The 18166-nt window shown below is 42.8% G+C and overlaps 1 protein-coding gene across 7 annotated transcripts in view; it reads right to left on the bottom strand.

Moving 5' to 3' along the window:
* Positions 1-26: 26 nt before the first annotated feature.
* Positions 27-18166, bottom strand: part of tws (protein phosphatase 2 regulatory subunit tws) — a 28644-nt gene continuing 10504 nt past the window's right edge. Inside the window, exons 1-10 of one of the 7 annotated variants that reach the window (XM_026818404.1) lie at positions 13805-13972; positions 8491-8802; positions 4254-4319; positions 4062-4159; positions 3523-3801; positions 3146-3323; positions 2708-3042; positions 2417-2632; positions 2164-2331; positions 27-2082 (exon numbers count right to left, since the gene is read on the bottom strand). In XM_026818404.1, the coding sequence (XP_026674205.1) occupies positions 2179-2331; positions 2417-2632; positions 2708-3042; positions 3146-3323; positions 3523-3801; positions 4062-4159; positions 4254-4319; positions 8491-8575 (1410 nt within the window). In that variant the 5' untranslated portion in view covers positions 8576-8802; positions 13805-13972 and the 3' untranslated portion in view covers positions 27-2082; positions 2164-2178. The other 6 variants (XM_026818403.1, XM_018034011.2, XM_018034009.2 and 3 more) reach the window with 6 other exon arrangements.

The following is an 18166-nucleotide window of genomic DNA, read 5'->3' as shown; positions in this document are numbered from 1 at the left end:
AAAAACGAATTTACAATTACAGCTTATCGATTAGTAATTTCTTTTAGTTTATTCGTGCGTCTTTTCACCTCCTTTATCCGTGAGTACACAATTATCTGAATGTTGCGTTACAAAGATAATGAGTAATAAAACCTGGCTTGGTACACAATTATTACGTTTCATGCGTTACGCTGCGGTAAATTATAGAAGCCGGTTTCTTTATGTCGTTATTGCTTTTTGCATAAGTATAGAAATAACGCGGTTAAATTTCTTAAGCGGTAGTATATGAAAAGCTTCGTTTCTATACGAACAAAATGTATGAAAGCTCCCGCAGGAAACGTAATAATACCGTTTGTTCTTCGTTTTATATCCTTTTTAAAAATGAAATCGGACTTTGAAATCCAACGCATAAAATACCTATAATCAATTATTCCAGATACCTAAAACTTAATACTTAAATATTATATAGAGTTTGAATAAGAATGTAATTAATTGAAACCATTCGATATAGATAATTTAAAATAGCAGTTTTCTTCTTCTTTATGTTACTTGGGTCTATTTTTGGCCATACAGCAGATCTTTCGGGGAGTCAACTTTGAAATGAAGGAAGATTTACGTGATCGAGTAAATCTACAATCGTTTCGTTACAGCGATCATATACTTCTTTTTTCATATGTATAAAACTATATGATTGCTTTCGTCTCGTCAGGAAACCTCATGTCGTTTGCCTGCCTATATCTTGTGAATTCATATTTGTACACGTGAAAATTATTACAATTTTAATTCTCGATCATGTACAATTTAAGTCACCGATTTAAGACAATATGTCCACTGTAAGACAATTTTCGCTATTATTTTTCATTGATTAAAAAAAAACTTTCCGTTTTATGCACTCTGATCGTAAAATGATAAACCGCGCGTACGTATTAATCGTATTGTTGTTGCGTTCGAAATTTTGTTCCTATTGATCTCGCGAATGTTGAAGTTATATTCCGCTAATATATATTATACGTTATATTCAGCACGCGTTTAATTTACATAAACTCTGCAAGCCCAGCTTACCATCGTCAAATGCACTTTTTTCGCTGCTTATATGTGTAAGTGTATAAGTGTTAATAAGTTATCGATAAGAAATATTAGAAAATCTCTCCCCTTCATTTCATCTGTATTCCACTTATTGTTACCAAAATTTCCATGTACTTTTCTCGACCCAGCTCATTTTTTTTATTATTAGAAATCTGTAATCGACGGATGGTGCTTTGCACCCATGTTGTTCGAAATACGCGATGCATCGATATAATTTTTTCAATGTCTTTAATAGAATGTAAGATTTGTTGTATGTCTCCGTATTCTGACTCGTATCGGCGAATGCTTAAAAAAAAATGTAATAAAACCATGATCATGTAGGCCTACTTAAAAATATGAATAGATTAATGAAACCCGGGAAAGGCGTACGAAAAATGCTGAGCTCCGAATAAAATTACACAAATCATAAACTGATCTTAACTGACGAACATAATTGCTACTTTCAATGTTGCACTTCTTAGGCATTTCATTTCATAAATAATTTATTAAGCAGACGTCCAATGACCTTAATGCTACGAGTTACTTTGTTCACATTGATGCATTATTCGACATGTAAAAAGTCACTTGTTATACGGTATCAAAATTTCTATGGTACAGGCAAACTGAATCTACTTATCTTTTATTAAAATAGTTACATAATAACCGCCAACACGAGTCTGTCGCTTGGTTCGACTGTACACATATCTTTTTATTGGCAATGATTCGGTGTGCATTTCATTTTAACTAGCGGACCTCGTTAGTCTGGAGAGCTATGCGTATGTTTCTTGCTTGCATGCATTTATATACACATATTCGCGCGACAAGGTGTTACGTGCAATTCTGTATGTTCTGTGTATACATAGTGTGTATGAATATGTGAGCTGTGTGGACGGCGCTACGTACACCACGTTTCGGTCAGTCAACCATCGACGCGTTTAATAGTCGACTTTCGTCAGTGTAGTTCGGACACCCCTTGTTCCACTGGTACTCCTTCAGTTGAACGTGCCTTGCTCACGTCAATATGTATCGTTGAATGATCTGAAAAATATAGTAGACAAACTTTTTATCGCTTCGAATAATACCTCCGCGTCTCACTTATCTCCTTCCTCTGAGACATACCTGCATACAGATGTGCTAGAGTTTATCTTGAAATAGGAAGAGATTATTCGTGGCAGCAACAGCCACCACATTTTCAGATGGATGCCAAGCTGTATGTAATATCTTTTTATTGAAATCCAAACAGTCAACGCTAATTTCATCTTTCTTGCGTTTACCACCGGTACAAACCTATGAGCAGAAAATGTATTTTCCTCCGTGAACAGTCGTCATTGTAATAGATCGATTTATGGAAATTTAAGAAGCGTATACTAACTTTACGTGGTTTTAGGAGTGTTCTTGGTTTGGCAATGTCACGCGCTGCTTCCAACGTGAGATCACGCTTAGTCGTGCGATCAAATACTCTGAAGAAATTATTATATGAACCAGTCATAATAGCGGAATCATTACCACTCCAGCAACACTCGAATTTGTCAAAGATACAATCATTCTCATACAATGAACATAACTTTGATCTTAAGTATTCATGTACCTGTAACAAGTACAATCAATAAATATTTTTCTGTCACAAGTGTATCACAATTGATTCGCGACGGTGATTACGTACAGGGTAACACTCGATGGGTTTCGTTTCCATTTGCAAGTCCCACACTTTCACACTGAGGTAGTCTCTACTGATCATGTATCTTCCCGAATTACTAAGTTTTACATCGCTTATACTCGAAATTATTTCAGAGAAGAAACTTCTATTTGTCGGATCTTCTGGTTCCTCAAAGAGCTTACTATGTTGGTCGCAGAGTGCAGCAGATCTCATGTCACAAAGTCTAATCGTTCCTTTGCTACTACTATATACCAAGACGTTGCATTCTGCCGGGTGAAATTCCGCGGCAGTTATCACTTCTGTTAATTCCTCCATATTGGTTGGCTTAATGTCTACTATATCTGTATACCATGGTTAGGAAAATGCTACGCTTTACGGTGGCACAAAATTTTGCAATGAAAACTACAGAACATGTAGTAGAATAAATGGTGGAACAAAGGATACTAAAACTCTGGTCTGTGATCTCAAGGTGCCAAAGATTAATTCTAAGATCATCAGCACTGAGGTATGTCTCCTGATCACTGTTGACACTTATACTGTTTATATGGTAGGTGTGCGCATTGGCGAATATTCTTCTTGGAGATGCTTCCACCATCAACTCCATTGGCCTTATGGTCGGTACCTAAATCGATTAACAAGTAGGCATTCAACGTACGTCGGCCGCAAACTGTGACAATATTATGTGCATACTTGATCTCTGTGACCATATTTCTATTGTAAATAAGATCGTCGCAAGAAACATAATGCTACTCTGAATAGATACGGTGTAAAACGAGTTTAGTCCGCGTTATAAATGGAGATAAAAATCGTACGATACTCACCCTTAAGGAAGTGATACAAGAAGGATCGCGAATCGTACCATTTTCTTCTTTTGTATTATAGCCCTCTACTCTTTTATCACGCTCGCTGACCTTCCACAGTTTAATCGTTTTGTCGTTAGTGGAAAGTAGAAAATGTGCTGGATTCTTTCTTTTCAACCACCTAATTTTGTTAATTTTTTCTTCTATTTCTAGTGATTTCAGGTAATCGAATTCAGGTTCGTGACTTTGGAAGGTGCTGTATACATTGTATTCACCTCTCCGAGGTATACTGTTTTTACTCTACGAAAGACATTACTCAATTATTACAGAGTCTTACGTGAAACATTCATAATGTTATTGGTTGCATTGCACTCAATGATTATCTTTAGAAGTCTTCTAAAGATAGAGAAATGCAACATATTGTGCACATACAATTGGCAACGATCCAATACTAATGTATGCAAATATCATTTTTATTTGAAGTCAAGATAAACATAATTGACTATACAAGAATTTGACTGACACATGAAAATTTTCTATAAAAATATATGTGAACTTACAACTGGGTCTCTTTGAAAAATAACAACCCGGCCACCTTTATCTCCTGTTGCAAGAAGATCGCCATCGTGGTTGAACTCAACACATGAGATTATGTCAGCTAAAATTAAATTTACGATAGTGTAAACAATTACGTTTACGAAATAAAATACTTTATTTTAATGACTATAATTTACGACAGCGCTGTGAATTACCTTCAGTGACATCGTCCTCTAACGTTCCTTTCACCTGTGAGAAACACCACTGTATGTCACCATTGCCTAAAACAAAAGTATAGAAGCGATCAAACATCACAGAACGTGTTCGAAACAAAGACGAGCGCGATGCACACGGGATTAATTGTTAGCAATTGAAAAGTTCAATACTACTCGCACTCACATTTCATTATTTACCGTTCAGTTTGTAATACGCTCGTGTAAAAATGGCATGTTACAAAATAGATCAAGAGCCGATAAGTGCTTGTCGTTCGAATTACATCACGCGTCTTGAATATGAAACAGGTAGATGCACAGTGAAAAAAAGGAAACGCGTAAAACTTCGGGCCACGATGGCACACACGATTCGGCCGATTGATTCGTACACACGAGATACGCACGATCGAACAAAGACCAACAAAATTAGTGCGAATCGATAAGCATAACAGGCGATAAAGGTTCGATGAAACGACGGGGAGAGAAAATATATCGGGAGCCGAGCGTGAAGCGTGATAAAAGTACACAAACGTAGCCGAGACGCTGAGGATATAAAGGACCCGAAGCCGAAGGGAACGGGAGACCAAGGTGTGCGGTACGGAAAGGAGCAGGTGGACTCGAAGGGAACGGGCGACGACAGAAAATAGAAGGGATAAACGAGATAACGTTGGGGAGTGAAGGTAAAAGCGATCCTACTTGAAGTTTCGGAGCAATCCATCGTGCTTCTAGGCCGTCGCCACCGCCGCCGCCGCTGCCGTCGCCGGCGACGGGCGTATTTGGCCCCCGCGCGTACCAAGTATCCAGAGAGTGGGTACGGGTGATTATATTCGAGGATGCGGAATCGGCGAAGAAGAACGTTGCGTGCACTGCGAGCGCTGCGGATATACCCGTGAACCCGTGATAGTATCTGGGTCAAGGTTCAGGTTGCCGCGGCGCGGCGAGGCGACCAGCAGAAGCGACGCACTGTTCGTACGGTTAGCGACGTGCGGCAGGGGTAATCGTCCATCGACACGGTGTATCAAACGCGCACGACGCTTACTTACCGGCCATCTCGCATACGAGACACTACGCAACCAGAGAGATTTCGCACGCGAGCTTATACTCCCGGTGCGAGGAGGTCCAATACCGCCTATTCAGGACCACCAGAGATACACGCGCGCGGCGCGCCACGCCGGCGACCAGAATATAGGAAACCTTCGCGATTATTCACCACACTCCGCGCAACCTATTATCCTGTCACATATTCGTCCATCTAGCCTGCCGCCTGATCATGTACGCGATCACCGAGTTTCAATGGCGGAATTCACGAACGCATAACCGCACAACACTACTATGGCGTGACGTCACACCACGGCCAGGTTTCGTTACTTCCACGGTAATCGCCATCTTGCATTGCGAAAAACGACTGCACGCGAGATTCTACGGAAATCACCGAAACCGACCGATCCACAGCGCCACCTTTGCCGCCAAAAATTTTAAACCGGTATTCGTGAACTTGTTCGATCCTAAGAATATTGCGATTTTTCAAATAGGATGCACGATTCCTCACGTCGAACTGAAACTGTCAAGCCGAGAACGAATTACCTGTAAGGTCCCAAAGCTTCTCGTGTAATTCTTCCAAAGAAGAGAACATAGGCACGTTTCTGGAGAAGTATGCGAAATTCTTGGCAGAGCGAGTGTCTGCCATCGACCAATCCATGTTTAGTAAAGATAGAACAGTTCCAAGATGAAAACTTTGAAACCGCCAACTTTTTGCGAGGTTCACTAAAGTAATTCGATGTCGCGTTACAACGATCGATGTTTAGGTACTGTTGCCCAAGAGAAAACTTTGGGCGTAGTTCCGAACCGGTACTTCAAAGCTTCGAATTTAAATTCAAATCACGAGGCGAGTACGCGCGTTTGAAATTCATGTCCGTCCTCCACGGCACTTTTTATTCTATTTCAAAAGATTCAATCGCGATTAACGGTCGTGAGCGTAACGTACGCTTAAGAGCCGTCCTCCTATCGGTTGTGTCAATAAACGATCGATTTTCACGTTATCCATCGACCCGAACAGTTACCGGACTCTCCAACAGATTAAACAAATGACCGGGGACAAACGTTGCTTTCTGCGGTACGAAGGTTCGCGAATGAAACTGCATGTCTCGCACTGGTACGAGAGTGCATCGGCTAAGTACGACACACGAAACTCTCGTTGTCGAACGTGTTAGAGGGTGGATGTTAATGAGTTTGTTCTAGCAAGCGTGTAGTGCTGATACAACGTTTGCCCGGGCACGATATTTGCCATCAGTTAAGCGTGAGCGTTTTTCGAAAAAGTAAAAAAAAAAAAGAGTAAACGTCACGAGTGTTCGAAGAGAAATTTTCCAATACGAGGCACATTACTTTCGCAAAGCGTGAAAGATTTACTGCGAGCTCGCCTTTAAATTCACGTCCACGGGGAATCGATCAAATCCACGAGTACAGCGTCCTTAAAACTCTTCCTCGGACCGTTGCGACGAATCGGTACAATTTCAAACATTGCAGTTGTTACAACGTTTTTCTACTCACAAACATCGACATCACTGTCGTCGCTGCTCTCACTCGTTTCTGATTTCCTTCGCAAACAGACGCCGACTCTCCTGTTCCTGATACGAGCTCGGGGATTCATCCTAGCTAACTATTTCCCCTCTTGACGAAAACGCCGTTCACGACCGTGACGACGACATACTGTTATTATCAGGTGACATCGAATTTACCAACTGACCGCTAAATGTAAACGATGCTCGAATCGGTCGAATTGTCTGTGTGTGTGTGCGAGAAACGATCGAGCCCGAGTAACGTTCACGCTGTCAAAGACATTTGTTACACGATTACGCTTTTACGATGCCTAGATTTTCTAGTCAGAATACATTAAAAACAGATAGAAACATACGACTCGTGTGTCACCGTTTTTATAAAGATATACCGAACGTACCATTACAAAACGATATCACGTTCTACTATGAGGATACTAAACGAATTTTAAAAGAGAAAGAGTCGTGCGCTGCAAAAATCCTCATAGCCAAGTTCCTCCCGTCGGTCGATTTGCTCGAGGAAAAATTACTGTTTCTTGGCAGGGATTTGGAGACGCGCCGGGTAAACAAATGACCGGGGACAAACGTTGCTTTCTGCGGTACGAAGGTTCGCGAATGAAACTGCATGTCTCGCACTGGTACGAGAGTGCATCGGCTAAGTACGACACACGAAACTCTCGTTGTCGAACGTGTTAGAGGGTGGATGTTAATGAGTTTGTTCTAGCAAGCGTGTAGTGCTGATACAACGTTTGCCCGGGCACGATATTTGCCATCAGTTAAGCGTGAGCGTTTTTCGAAAAAGTAAAAAAAAAAAAGAGTAAACGTCACGAGTGTTCGAAGAGAAATTTTCCAATACGAGGCACATTACTTTCGCAAAGCGTGAAAGATTTACTGCGAGCTCGCCTTTAAATTCACGTCCACGGGGAATCGATCAAATCCACGAGTACAGCGTCCTTAAAACTCTTCCTCGGACCGTTGCGACGAATCGGTACAATTTCAAACATTGCAGTTGTTACAACGTTTTTCTACTCACAAACATCGACATCACTGTCGTCGCTGCTCTCACTCGTTTCTGATTTCCTTCGCAAACAGACGCCGACTCTCCTGTTCCTGATACGAGCTCGGGGATTCATCCTAGCTAACTATTTCCCCTCTTGACGAAAACGCCGTTCACGACCGTGACGACGACATACTGTTATTATCAGGTGACATCGAATTTACCAACTGACCGCTAAATGTAAACGATGCTCGAATCGGTCGAATTGTCTGTGTGTGTGTGCGAGAAACGATCGAGCCCGAGTAACGTTCACGCTGTCAAAGACATTTGTTACACGATTACGCTTTTACGATGCCTAGATTTTCTAGTCAGAATACATTAAAAACAGATAGAAACATACGACTCGTGTGTCACCGTTTTTATAAAGATATACCGAACGTACCATTACAAAACGATATCACGTTCTACTATGAGGATACTAAACGAATTTTAAAAGAGAAAGAGTCGTGCGCTGCAAAAATCCTCATAGCCAAGTTCCTCCCGTCGGTCGATTTGCTCGAGGAAAAATTACTGTTTCTTGGCAGGGATTTGGAGACGCGCCGGGGAACGGGACTAATAAAGCCTGCCGGAAGGGAAGAAAGGGACGAGACGAAAAAAAACGAGAATGTGAAAAAGGGAAAATAGAACTCACCGACTCTCTTGTTCACGGCGGTATTGATCATGGAACCGAGCTTCGTGAGGCTAGACTGCCTCATGATGTTGGAGGGGCTCTTCATCCGTTTTGACGGTGGTACCGGAAGCGGGACGGTCTTGGACCTTGCCAGGATGGCACCGTTCCGGCAGTTTCCGTTTGGACTGGAGCCGGGGGGCCGCTGGGGCGGTGCCCCCCATAGACCCACCACTCCTGCGTGACGCGTGGTGATATCTCGCGAGCTCCAAGTCTTGTCCACCTGTTAACCGCGTTACTGTTTCCGACCTCAACCTCCGCTTTGCCCCAGACTCACTGAAACAGTACAATAATTGACACGTTCATTGAAATACATCATAAAAACGCCTGTGCCTGTAGACGATGGGTTCCACCTGTTGGATCGACCATCGCTCGCGAAAAACCGTTCCGGAATGCTGCGCGGCTTCTCGTAGAAGTTTGCAGCTTTTAATCTCGATTTAAGTGCAGCATCACGTATAAACGCGGTGGGTGTGCGAATATGAACGGGACCCCAATTGAAAGAGGCGTGTTCGTGAATGCGTGCGTTCCGGTGTTGGTACTCGCCGAGAGAGACTGCCGTGTCGTTCGACGTGTGCACGCATAAACGTTATCGAAGGGTCGGAATGAAAAAAAGGGGCAACAGGTAGCCGAACGTGGATGACTCGTGAGAGCGATACCCAACGGAGGGGGATGATGCGCGGAAGCGAACGCGCAGGGGATGAAACGAACTGTGATTCTGAAATGAAAAACTAATCGCGAACCTACGTACTTCGTATTTCGAAACTATAATACATACATACAACTGCGAGCCACATCTTTTTCTCCTCTGCAATTTGATTTGATGACCTTATGACGTTTGCAACGTCGGCGCCAGATGTGGGCGCGAAGTGGAAATGTAAAGAATGCGCGTAAACACACGCGTAGCTTATGCAAAGATCTGAAACGCAAATGCGGCCTTGTCCGAAAGAACGCGAGCGTAGGTACGCATACGTGCGAGCGAGATGAGCCTGCGCACGTTCTCGAAACCGAGGGCAACGCGTGCAACCGATTACCTTCGCTTTACATCGCTAATTCGCTGTAACCGGCAGAAACGTTTCAACCGTACTAGGAAATACACATTAAAGCACTTAATTATGTCCGTAGAAACACAATGAACTGTGCAAACGATGAAATTTCCAATGTCACTCCTGTTGGTGTTAAACTGTACGTCAAGTTTTAAACAGCTTCTGAACCGAGGCAACGAGAGGAGTAGACAGGCAAACTTACAACGGTACAAGTGTCGTTCGTATAAACTGCGGCGTAATCGGATTACAGCTTCTACCGAGCTGATACCGCATAGACGGCTACATCGGATCTACATCCGTACATATTTACCAGTGACTCAAGTTTATTCACGTGGCTGCAGCATTTGTCGTACGATAAAGCTCTAAGTTCGGGACGATGACGTCCGCGAATGTATGCAAGTACAGAGTCGAAGGCCTGCGTATTTTCACTGACTGATTCTTCGTCAGTCGACAACTGCACGTTTCATTCAAATTCTAATACGCCGTTTCGAACAACCTGAATTCATGACTTTTTTTTTCACTTCGACACGCCGAAGTTTGAATATTTGATTTGGAAGATAACTGAAATCATGGCTGTGCTACCCAACTCAGTCATTTATATAATTCTCAGCGTTCTTTTTTTATTAAACAGTTACAGATATTTGAACTTTATCTCCCATTTTGTGATGCAATGTGTTGGTTTTAATGGGAAATAGGTATAGTAACTTTAGTGCAAAGAATGTTATAAGGTTTAATATGTTCACTCTTAAGCTGTCGAATTCACACTGAACGGAACAGCCCCTATTCCTCATGCTCAAGAGGTCCATCTCCCATAGCCGTTATCGCTTATTTAGAATACGGCATGGAGATGTGTTTATGTCTATTCAATACTTTCTCCGAAGCATGATTCCATAGGAGTAAACTTCCTTTATAAGTTAAGATATCTTTTATATAAACTTCCTGAGGAAGTGTTAAATAAAGGATTGGTTTTTGTATACCATATATCTATACAATGTTTTCCAAACATTAAGGCTTGTCGATGTATTTTTCCTTTCTCAAAATGTGCAATTTAAAAATTCAAACGATTATGTTAAGATGATGGAACAGAAAGTGTATTGTTTCATTTTGTTTGTATATTTCCATCTCGCATGAGATTCCAAATGCTAATAAAAAAAAATCGTTACTGTACCGCATGTGTACTGCAACGAGCGCGAGAGAATTAACGTACCTTCAGGAATGGAGCAAGGTTAAATCTTTACCGCTAATCGCTACTGCCGGTTAATCTTGCAATTTAAACGCGCTTAAGGTCATCGAGCTTAATCTACGAGTGGATCAGATTCTCACATTAAACGATCTTCCCCTCAGTTTCGTAGAGAAGGAAGGTTGAACCGAAAAACCAGCCAGGAGACAAGAACGGTTTACGTGAAACTAAAAGTTGATCTGTATCGCGACTTTCTTCCCCGAACGACTACCTTTTAACATGCCCGGAGGAACGTTTCGCAAGAGTATGGATTCGCGAAGACGAGCAAGGAGGAGACGAGGGTGGCCACAGACGGGTGGTAGTTTGTTAAACTGGCGAACCATGCAGGGGATCCCTGGCGTCTAGCCAGTGAATTTTCCGGCTGCTCCTTAAACCCCGAAATTCATTCCTTTTGCTCACGGGCACGCGGTCTTCTCAAGTTCGATGCACCACAATTACCCCCAACGTCGATCAACGGAACAGAATTGCGAGATCTTTTATCGCAAATTAAATTCAGAACAATGAGAATGTTTATTTTCATTAGATTACGCGAGCTGCAGCTGTCGCAATTAGCATCGGATCAACTCGATTACACTGCAGATTAATGATACTTCCGTCTCAGTAGTCACGGCGAGGCTCAAAGCGTTTCAGATGTACAAATTTGTAATAGCTCGAAGACGTTGAACTCATCCTTTCTAAGTAAACTTTACCCCGAGACGATATTCCGTTTACACAATAACGATCCGGAGAAGAAATACCGTCTCGCGAAGTTTGCACGAAGTTTCGCCAAAGGAAGCGTGCGATTTTATTGCCACGGGTACACGAAACGGGTGCAACGAGTGGTGTAGGTGGATAAGGTTGAAGGATCGATTCGCGTTTCCTTTCACCGCGCCGTTCGCGAACGTCCGGAATTAGTTTTCGTCTACACTACTTAGTAGGACGTAGGAGGCGTTTTCTTTAAACTCTGGTGTTTTGCTGAAACAAGCGAAACGAAAAAGGTCAAGTTTACACGGGGGAGACGAAAGGGAGAGAACCAGCGGCGGTCCATTTAATTCTTGGCGTTCCGAATTAAATGAATCGCTCGAGAGCGCATACGAGGAAAGCCTCCTTAATTAAACTCATTACTCGCCTGGATGGAACGATTTACGTCGCGCCTTCTATTCGCGTTTCGTGACAAGAGAGTTCCGCAAAAAGACAATTAAATTATAATAATTGCTCGTTTAATAATAATCGTAGACTAATGATCGAGTATTATCGATGCCATGGAACTCTGACATTCGAACTTTGAACAACCTTTAATCTCTTTTCCCTTGATTAAAAATCCCCGTCAAAAAAGAATGGGAACGATGACAATAATGACGGGAGCAGACGAGAAGAGGAGGGTGCGGCCCACTATTAAAAGTTTTTCCTCTGCTTTTCAATTCCTCGGTTAGCAATAGACTGGAATCGGTTTTTCTCACCGACCTTTTTAATCCTGCTCTTTTCTAATCGTCTATTTATTATATACATCCCAGATCGATTAAACGACAATTTCGTTTCATTTGATTTTCGTATTTGTCTACCTTCGATTGAAAACGTCGGTCACAAAAGATTATTCGCAATAACCAGTATGGGTGCACTCGAGCGTGGTCGACGAATTCCTCTTTTTCATAACCGGGGAAAGCGAGTCACGATCAATAATCGAGCATATGGAGAGTTCAACCTTTTACCCCCTCCCTTCAATTATTATCGTGATGAGTGATAAAACAGCTGTCGTTAAACATCAATTCGACCAATCGCCTCGTGCTAATTCCTTACCATTTTACCTGATCGTGTGCTTAGAAAAAGCAGTTTCGACGATTCCACCAGACTGTGCGTGACCAGACGAGGAGATAACAGAACTAACAGCTCTGGGAAAGAGGCGAGGAACGAAATATCGCGAAACGTTAATCTCTTTACGCAAACAGCGCGAGTTTCTTTTTACGAAAAATTCAAGACCCGCTGCGACTTTTTGTCAAGCATTATCGCGAACCTCTGTTATCACTGAACAATGCCGGTACCTTGGGCATTGCCGCGCCATTGTATCCGAGGGAATCGTCATGCCGGTATCAACGAGATTACCACACCGCGGCATTATTATTCCTGGCAGGCTCGCTAAGTTCCCCGGCCTTGGAAAGGGGTAGCCCTGAGAACGAAGGCTACTTTGGAAATATTCATTTATTAACCGGCATGGTTTGTCAGAGTCGATTCTCATTTCTTTCTAATTCCACGAACGCCTCGCGTCGTTTTCAGAGGAATATGCGCGTATTAAAAAATGACGAGGATGAGACCCCGAGGCCAACAGACATGAACGTCCTTCTGGGATAGTGGGTCAACGCTCAATGTTAAAGGGATCATAGAACGCGTACCAGGTAAGCCATCCCGATGAATCCCTACAAAGTAGGTGTGAGTTTTTGTAAGTTTTCAACCAGATCGCGCGAGCACTCCGGAAGTCGTCGCGCGATTTCACTAACTGAAAACTACTCCAAACAGCGAAAATCATTTCTCCTCAGTGTCGAAACGGAATAAAATCATTCAAGCTTCATCTAAATTATAATCTAACTATAATAGAAATCAAGAATCAATATGTTTCGTTACGATCGTCAAGATTTTTAATCGTGACCGGTTTCACAATTTAGACGGTCCCTTAATGGTGGTACCCGGTCCGTGATTAGGCTACAAATGACAATTACGTATTTCACTCGGTATTTACGTAACCGCGGCTGTATTACAAGTATTCGGCTCGACTCTTTTTTTATTGGATCGCCATAATATTCTTACACAAACGTATCGTTCCGAAACGTAGGGCCTCGCACGACGCACGCTACGTATTATAATCAACGACGCAGTATCAGGACAGCGTTTCCGTCGAGCAAAATTTCAGTGTCTCTCACTCGTTAGTTTCTCGAGTTGTCGCGGCAGTTCGTAACAGCCTCTTGATACTGCGGCAAAGTTAAATTGAGAACGGATAAATGCACGACGACCGAAGATGGGTTACCTATATTCAATTGATGAAAGTTCTGCAACGGTATAATCCAAGTCGTACAGACGATAGCTCCCCAGGCTACGGTCTCGCACTCGCGCGACGGTTACTTCATTTGTCCGTGTATCACGATTGACGATCATCAGTGGAAGTTAAACGTATAGACGTAAATGTCCATTGATATTAAGATCAATATTTTCTTTGTAATAATAACGTGACACATCGTGTGCGAAGAATAAGCACTAACTAACGTTTCCACTATCGCTCTTAACTATTACTCGTGGAATAGTCATTAAAACTTAAGTGGACAATAATGTAAAACGGTTGATCCTCGCGGAAGGTAAACCGACCGGTGGCAATTCGCGACAAACCGCGAACTCGGAGTTTACCGATTAACGAGCGTCTTTCGAAACGAGTTCACCCGTCCGTCCGTCCTGGATCCGGGGCAGAGGAAAAAAAATGCCAACGCAGAAGAGTTCGAGATGAGCGAGACGTCTGTGTGCAAGGGAGGCTTTTATTTTTCGGCTGACGCTTGTAAGTGGTCATAGTCCAGGCCTTTATTATACACACAGAAGGGGGATGAGCTTCAGCGTTGTCAGCGAAGTAAGAGGCTCGACGACGCTGCCGCCAGTTGCTCTACAACCCGGTGGCCTAGATAATTCGAGTGCCGGGTCTTGTACCACTGTGCCACGGAAGATGCGAGCGAAGAGAACACGATCCGATTAATGCAATTGAGAAAAGGCACGACGTGACGTCTAGAGGATCCCGCGGGATATCAATTTTTCTGCCATCCTCTTAACTTCGCGTTATACGTAATATATCATACATTCTGATGATCGTATTACGAGTATTCCGAAATGGCAACTGGAAATTTGTTCGCCGTCGATTTCTGGGAAAGGAACGACGTGCTCGTCGAGGAAATAATATCGGGGCATATTTCCTGATCGCGGGAAGCCGACACGGTTCCCAGGCACGCGCAGCGTTTCGAAAATTCATCTCACTCCTCTAATCGGGAATTATCGGATTTCCTTACCCTGTCAATTGGCCGCGAAGTGGATTAAACCAGGCTCGTAGCTTACCGCGAAACGAACGGCTGTACACATCGGAAAACAGCATGAAAATTTCACGAGTATCGATATACGACTTGATAAATTTCCATAGAACGTCAAGCGGGCTGTACTACACGGGCGCGTTGTTTTATTTGATTGCGAAAGTTTCTCAATTCCCGACTAAGGACACGGGCGAGTTTAAAGCGTCGCTGGACTATAGAAACGCGTTCACGCGACAAAACTGCGAAATTGTGTTGCGTGGTTCGCCGCTGCTATTTCAACGAGCAGATGCAACTGCATGGGACGGAATAATCACCGGCAATACGCTTGGGCAATTCCCAAGACGACGCGTCGCACAGTTTTCACGGAATATTTGCAAACCGGGTTATCTCTGATTTGATCCGCGAATCTCATATCAAATAAAGGCATAAATTATGTACGCTAAACGTTGCTCGACGGATCCTATAGTGTTAATTGTAGAAACCATCTACAGCGCAATAACGGAATTGGACGCGTCGATACGATTGTACGCGAGACACTCTTTGATGCCGTCAACGAACTAATTGTAAGAGAATTAGTCTGCTGCCAATTAACGCTCAAGCTCTGACCCAGATACTTCGAGTGGCGTACGCAGGTACGCAGCGCACATCGTACGACGCGTCGCATTAAATTAACGAAAAAAGAAGAGTAGCATAAGGTTTCGTTTGTATTTGCAATTACGAAAAATATTTGCCACAGAGCCATTAATTATTAACAGAGTAGCCTGTTGATTGACGCTTTTCATACGCGATTTGCGATGCATTGCGGTGCTCGTAAATATTTGATTACAGAATTAGGAAACGTATTTTAATATCGAGACACGTGCACGTGCACGTTCGTCGTAGCAACGGGAGACAATTGTCAATACAAACCGCGGTTCATGACGTTTCCCAGATATTCGCACCGCACGTGTATTTAATTCCGCGAGGTATGACGCGAATTCTGCGAGCCGTGGGACGGTGGCCGAGAGCGAAATACGTGGATGATGTTGATCGATCTCTCGAAACTTCGATCTGTGTAACCACCCGGTTAAACTTCTTCCCGACTGGTATTTTAGTAGCTCGTGCAAATTAGTTCGCGAGCCCCGGGGTGTATCTTTCGAACCGTTTAATCGGTGTTCGCGAGATAGCCTCGATTTACTCGAGGAAATTCGACGTCTTCATTAAGAAGAATCTTCCAAACTTGTCTCTTTAATTCGCCGACCAGTTTCGAATCCAAAAGCAAAGTTTACTTGTATTGGGATCGTTCGACGGTACTCGATTTCGTATATAAGAAAGGAATTAGGGAGAACAAGTGAGTCGGAAAGTAAGAATTAAAGAAGTTTAACTGGCCGCTGCTGTGCGACGAAGTAATTAGCGCACGAGGCGCAGAGTCCGTTGTCAGCAGCTGACGCACTAGCTGGCTGGCCAGGTACCACGAGGAGTCTCGAGATCGAGGGTTGATAGAACTTTTACGAGCTTTCCGACGAGAGGTTTCTAGTGGTTCCCCCCTGGCCGAAGGTGTGTCTGTCTATCTTCGGCCTAGCGTACTACGCGCCAACTCGCCTTCGACATCGAGATAGAGGCAGAGAGGGATAGTCCGAGTGAGAGAGGAACCCCCTCGGATCAATAGGTCGTGGCTTTATTGACTCGCGAAACCGCGTGCCAAAGAAACGCAACATCGCTCGCACTGGTTAATGCATGTCGCCCGCAATTACCTGGCTTGCACCTACGCCGACCGCCGACGATCTCCGTCCCCCTTTTATTTAAACTTCCCAGACTAAACTTCCAATACTCGTTCCCTCCCACGGAGCTCAACGGATAAATGAAATACAATTGAGAGCCTCTCGTTGGATTCTCGTTGAAAGGATATTTCAATGAAGGAAAATCGAGTATTTTTTCTCGAACCCTCGCAGCCAACATAAAAGCTATTTACCGTGTTGTTTATGAAGATGAAACGTATAATTATAATCTATGACAGTCCGAGTCCAATTTTCGTCTATTTTATCACGCGAAAGCATTAACGAGGGGTTTCTTATCCGCTTTGATAAATCCGACTTTCTAAAGAGAGTCGCCCGATGGTTTAATTCGAATTTCATAAGCTTCTCTATTTTCGTTTCGTCGAGCATTTTCATGCTCGTATATAGAAAAACGGCAGAGGAAAACAATGGATCGTCATAGAAGTTTTCTACGTTCATTGGGAAAACGGATTTAACAAAAGGGTTAACAATGAAATTAGAATAAAAATGTAATTTTTGTACATGTTGAATACCGAGTTAGTCTGGGATCGTTTCTTTTAGCTGTATATTGAACTTGCCCGGTCGCAGTTAGTTTGTAGCAGTCTCGTTCACTGGTTTTTACTTCGACGAGGCGTGACACGATCTATTGTCACGCGAGATTTTTAACAGAATAACCACTTGCACGCATCAAGATCCAATTATAAACGAATGTTCACTGACATTCTTCTAAAGTGCTTGTTAAGTCTTTTTAAAACAATTCCTGTTTTGAAACATTGATTTCAGGTAATCACTCTAGATTTGTATTACAAGCTGGTCTATGATAGGCGGTTAGAACTGGCTTTCAATGATTGTAGCAAAAGGCAGCGTAAATTGTGCAATTGCTCTATTACGCCTTTTGTTAGTCGAACGGCACGTGAAACCCGGCGCCTTACACATTTGATATCAACTGTCATTAACCCAACCGACTCTGTTGAATCTATAAGTGTTCCTCTCGCGGTTGTAACGAGGTTTACTTTTCATTACAACTACACACTTACAATTTTGTTTTCCTCAAAATTTCGAAAAATGCTTCAAATAAAAGTTGTTCTTCTTCTAACTTCAATATTTAACGAGTTAACTATGATTAATCGGCATTTTATGGGTACTGATAAAATCCGACCATCTCAGCGTCGAAATGGCGAACTTTTGATAAAAAATTTCGTTTTTTGCCAATAACTCCCAAACCGTTGGACTTACGGAAAAATCGCATAGGACCTTTCTTGTAGAGGACGACGAGATCTACAATTTCTGTATAAAAGTTTGTCGCTAGCATTAATAGTTTACGAGTTATTGACGAAAAACGAGAAAACAGTTTTTTGCAAATTACTCGTTAACTATTGACACTAGCGAAAAATTTTTACATGGAAATTGTAGATCTCGTCGTCCTCTACAAGAAAGGTCCTATGCGATTTTTCCGTAAGTCCAACGGTTTGGGAGTTATTGGCAAAAAACGAAATTTTTTATCAAAAGTTCGCCATTTCGACGCTGAGATGGTCGGATTTTATCAGTACCCATAAAATGCCGATTAATCAT

The sequence above is a fragment of the Ceratina calcarata genome, unplaced genomic scaffold, assembly GCF_001652005.2.
Source record: "Ceratina calcarata isolate Rehan_Ccalc_2016 unplaced genomic scaffold, ASM165200v1 scaffold78.2, whole genome shotgun sequence".
In the NCBI taxonomy this organism is placed as follows: domain Eukaryota; kingdom Metazoa; phylum Arthropoda; class Insecta; order Hymenoptera; family Apidae; genus Ceratina; species Ceratina calcarata.
Note: the sequence above shows the minus strand (reverse complement) of the source record. Positions and strands in the feature narration are given on the sequence as shown.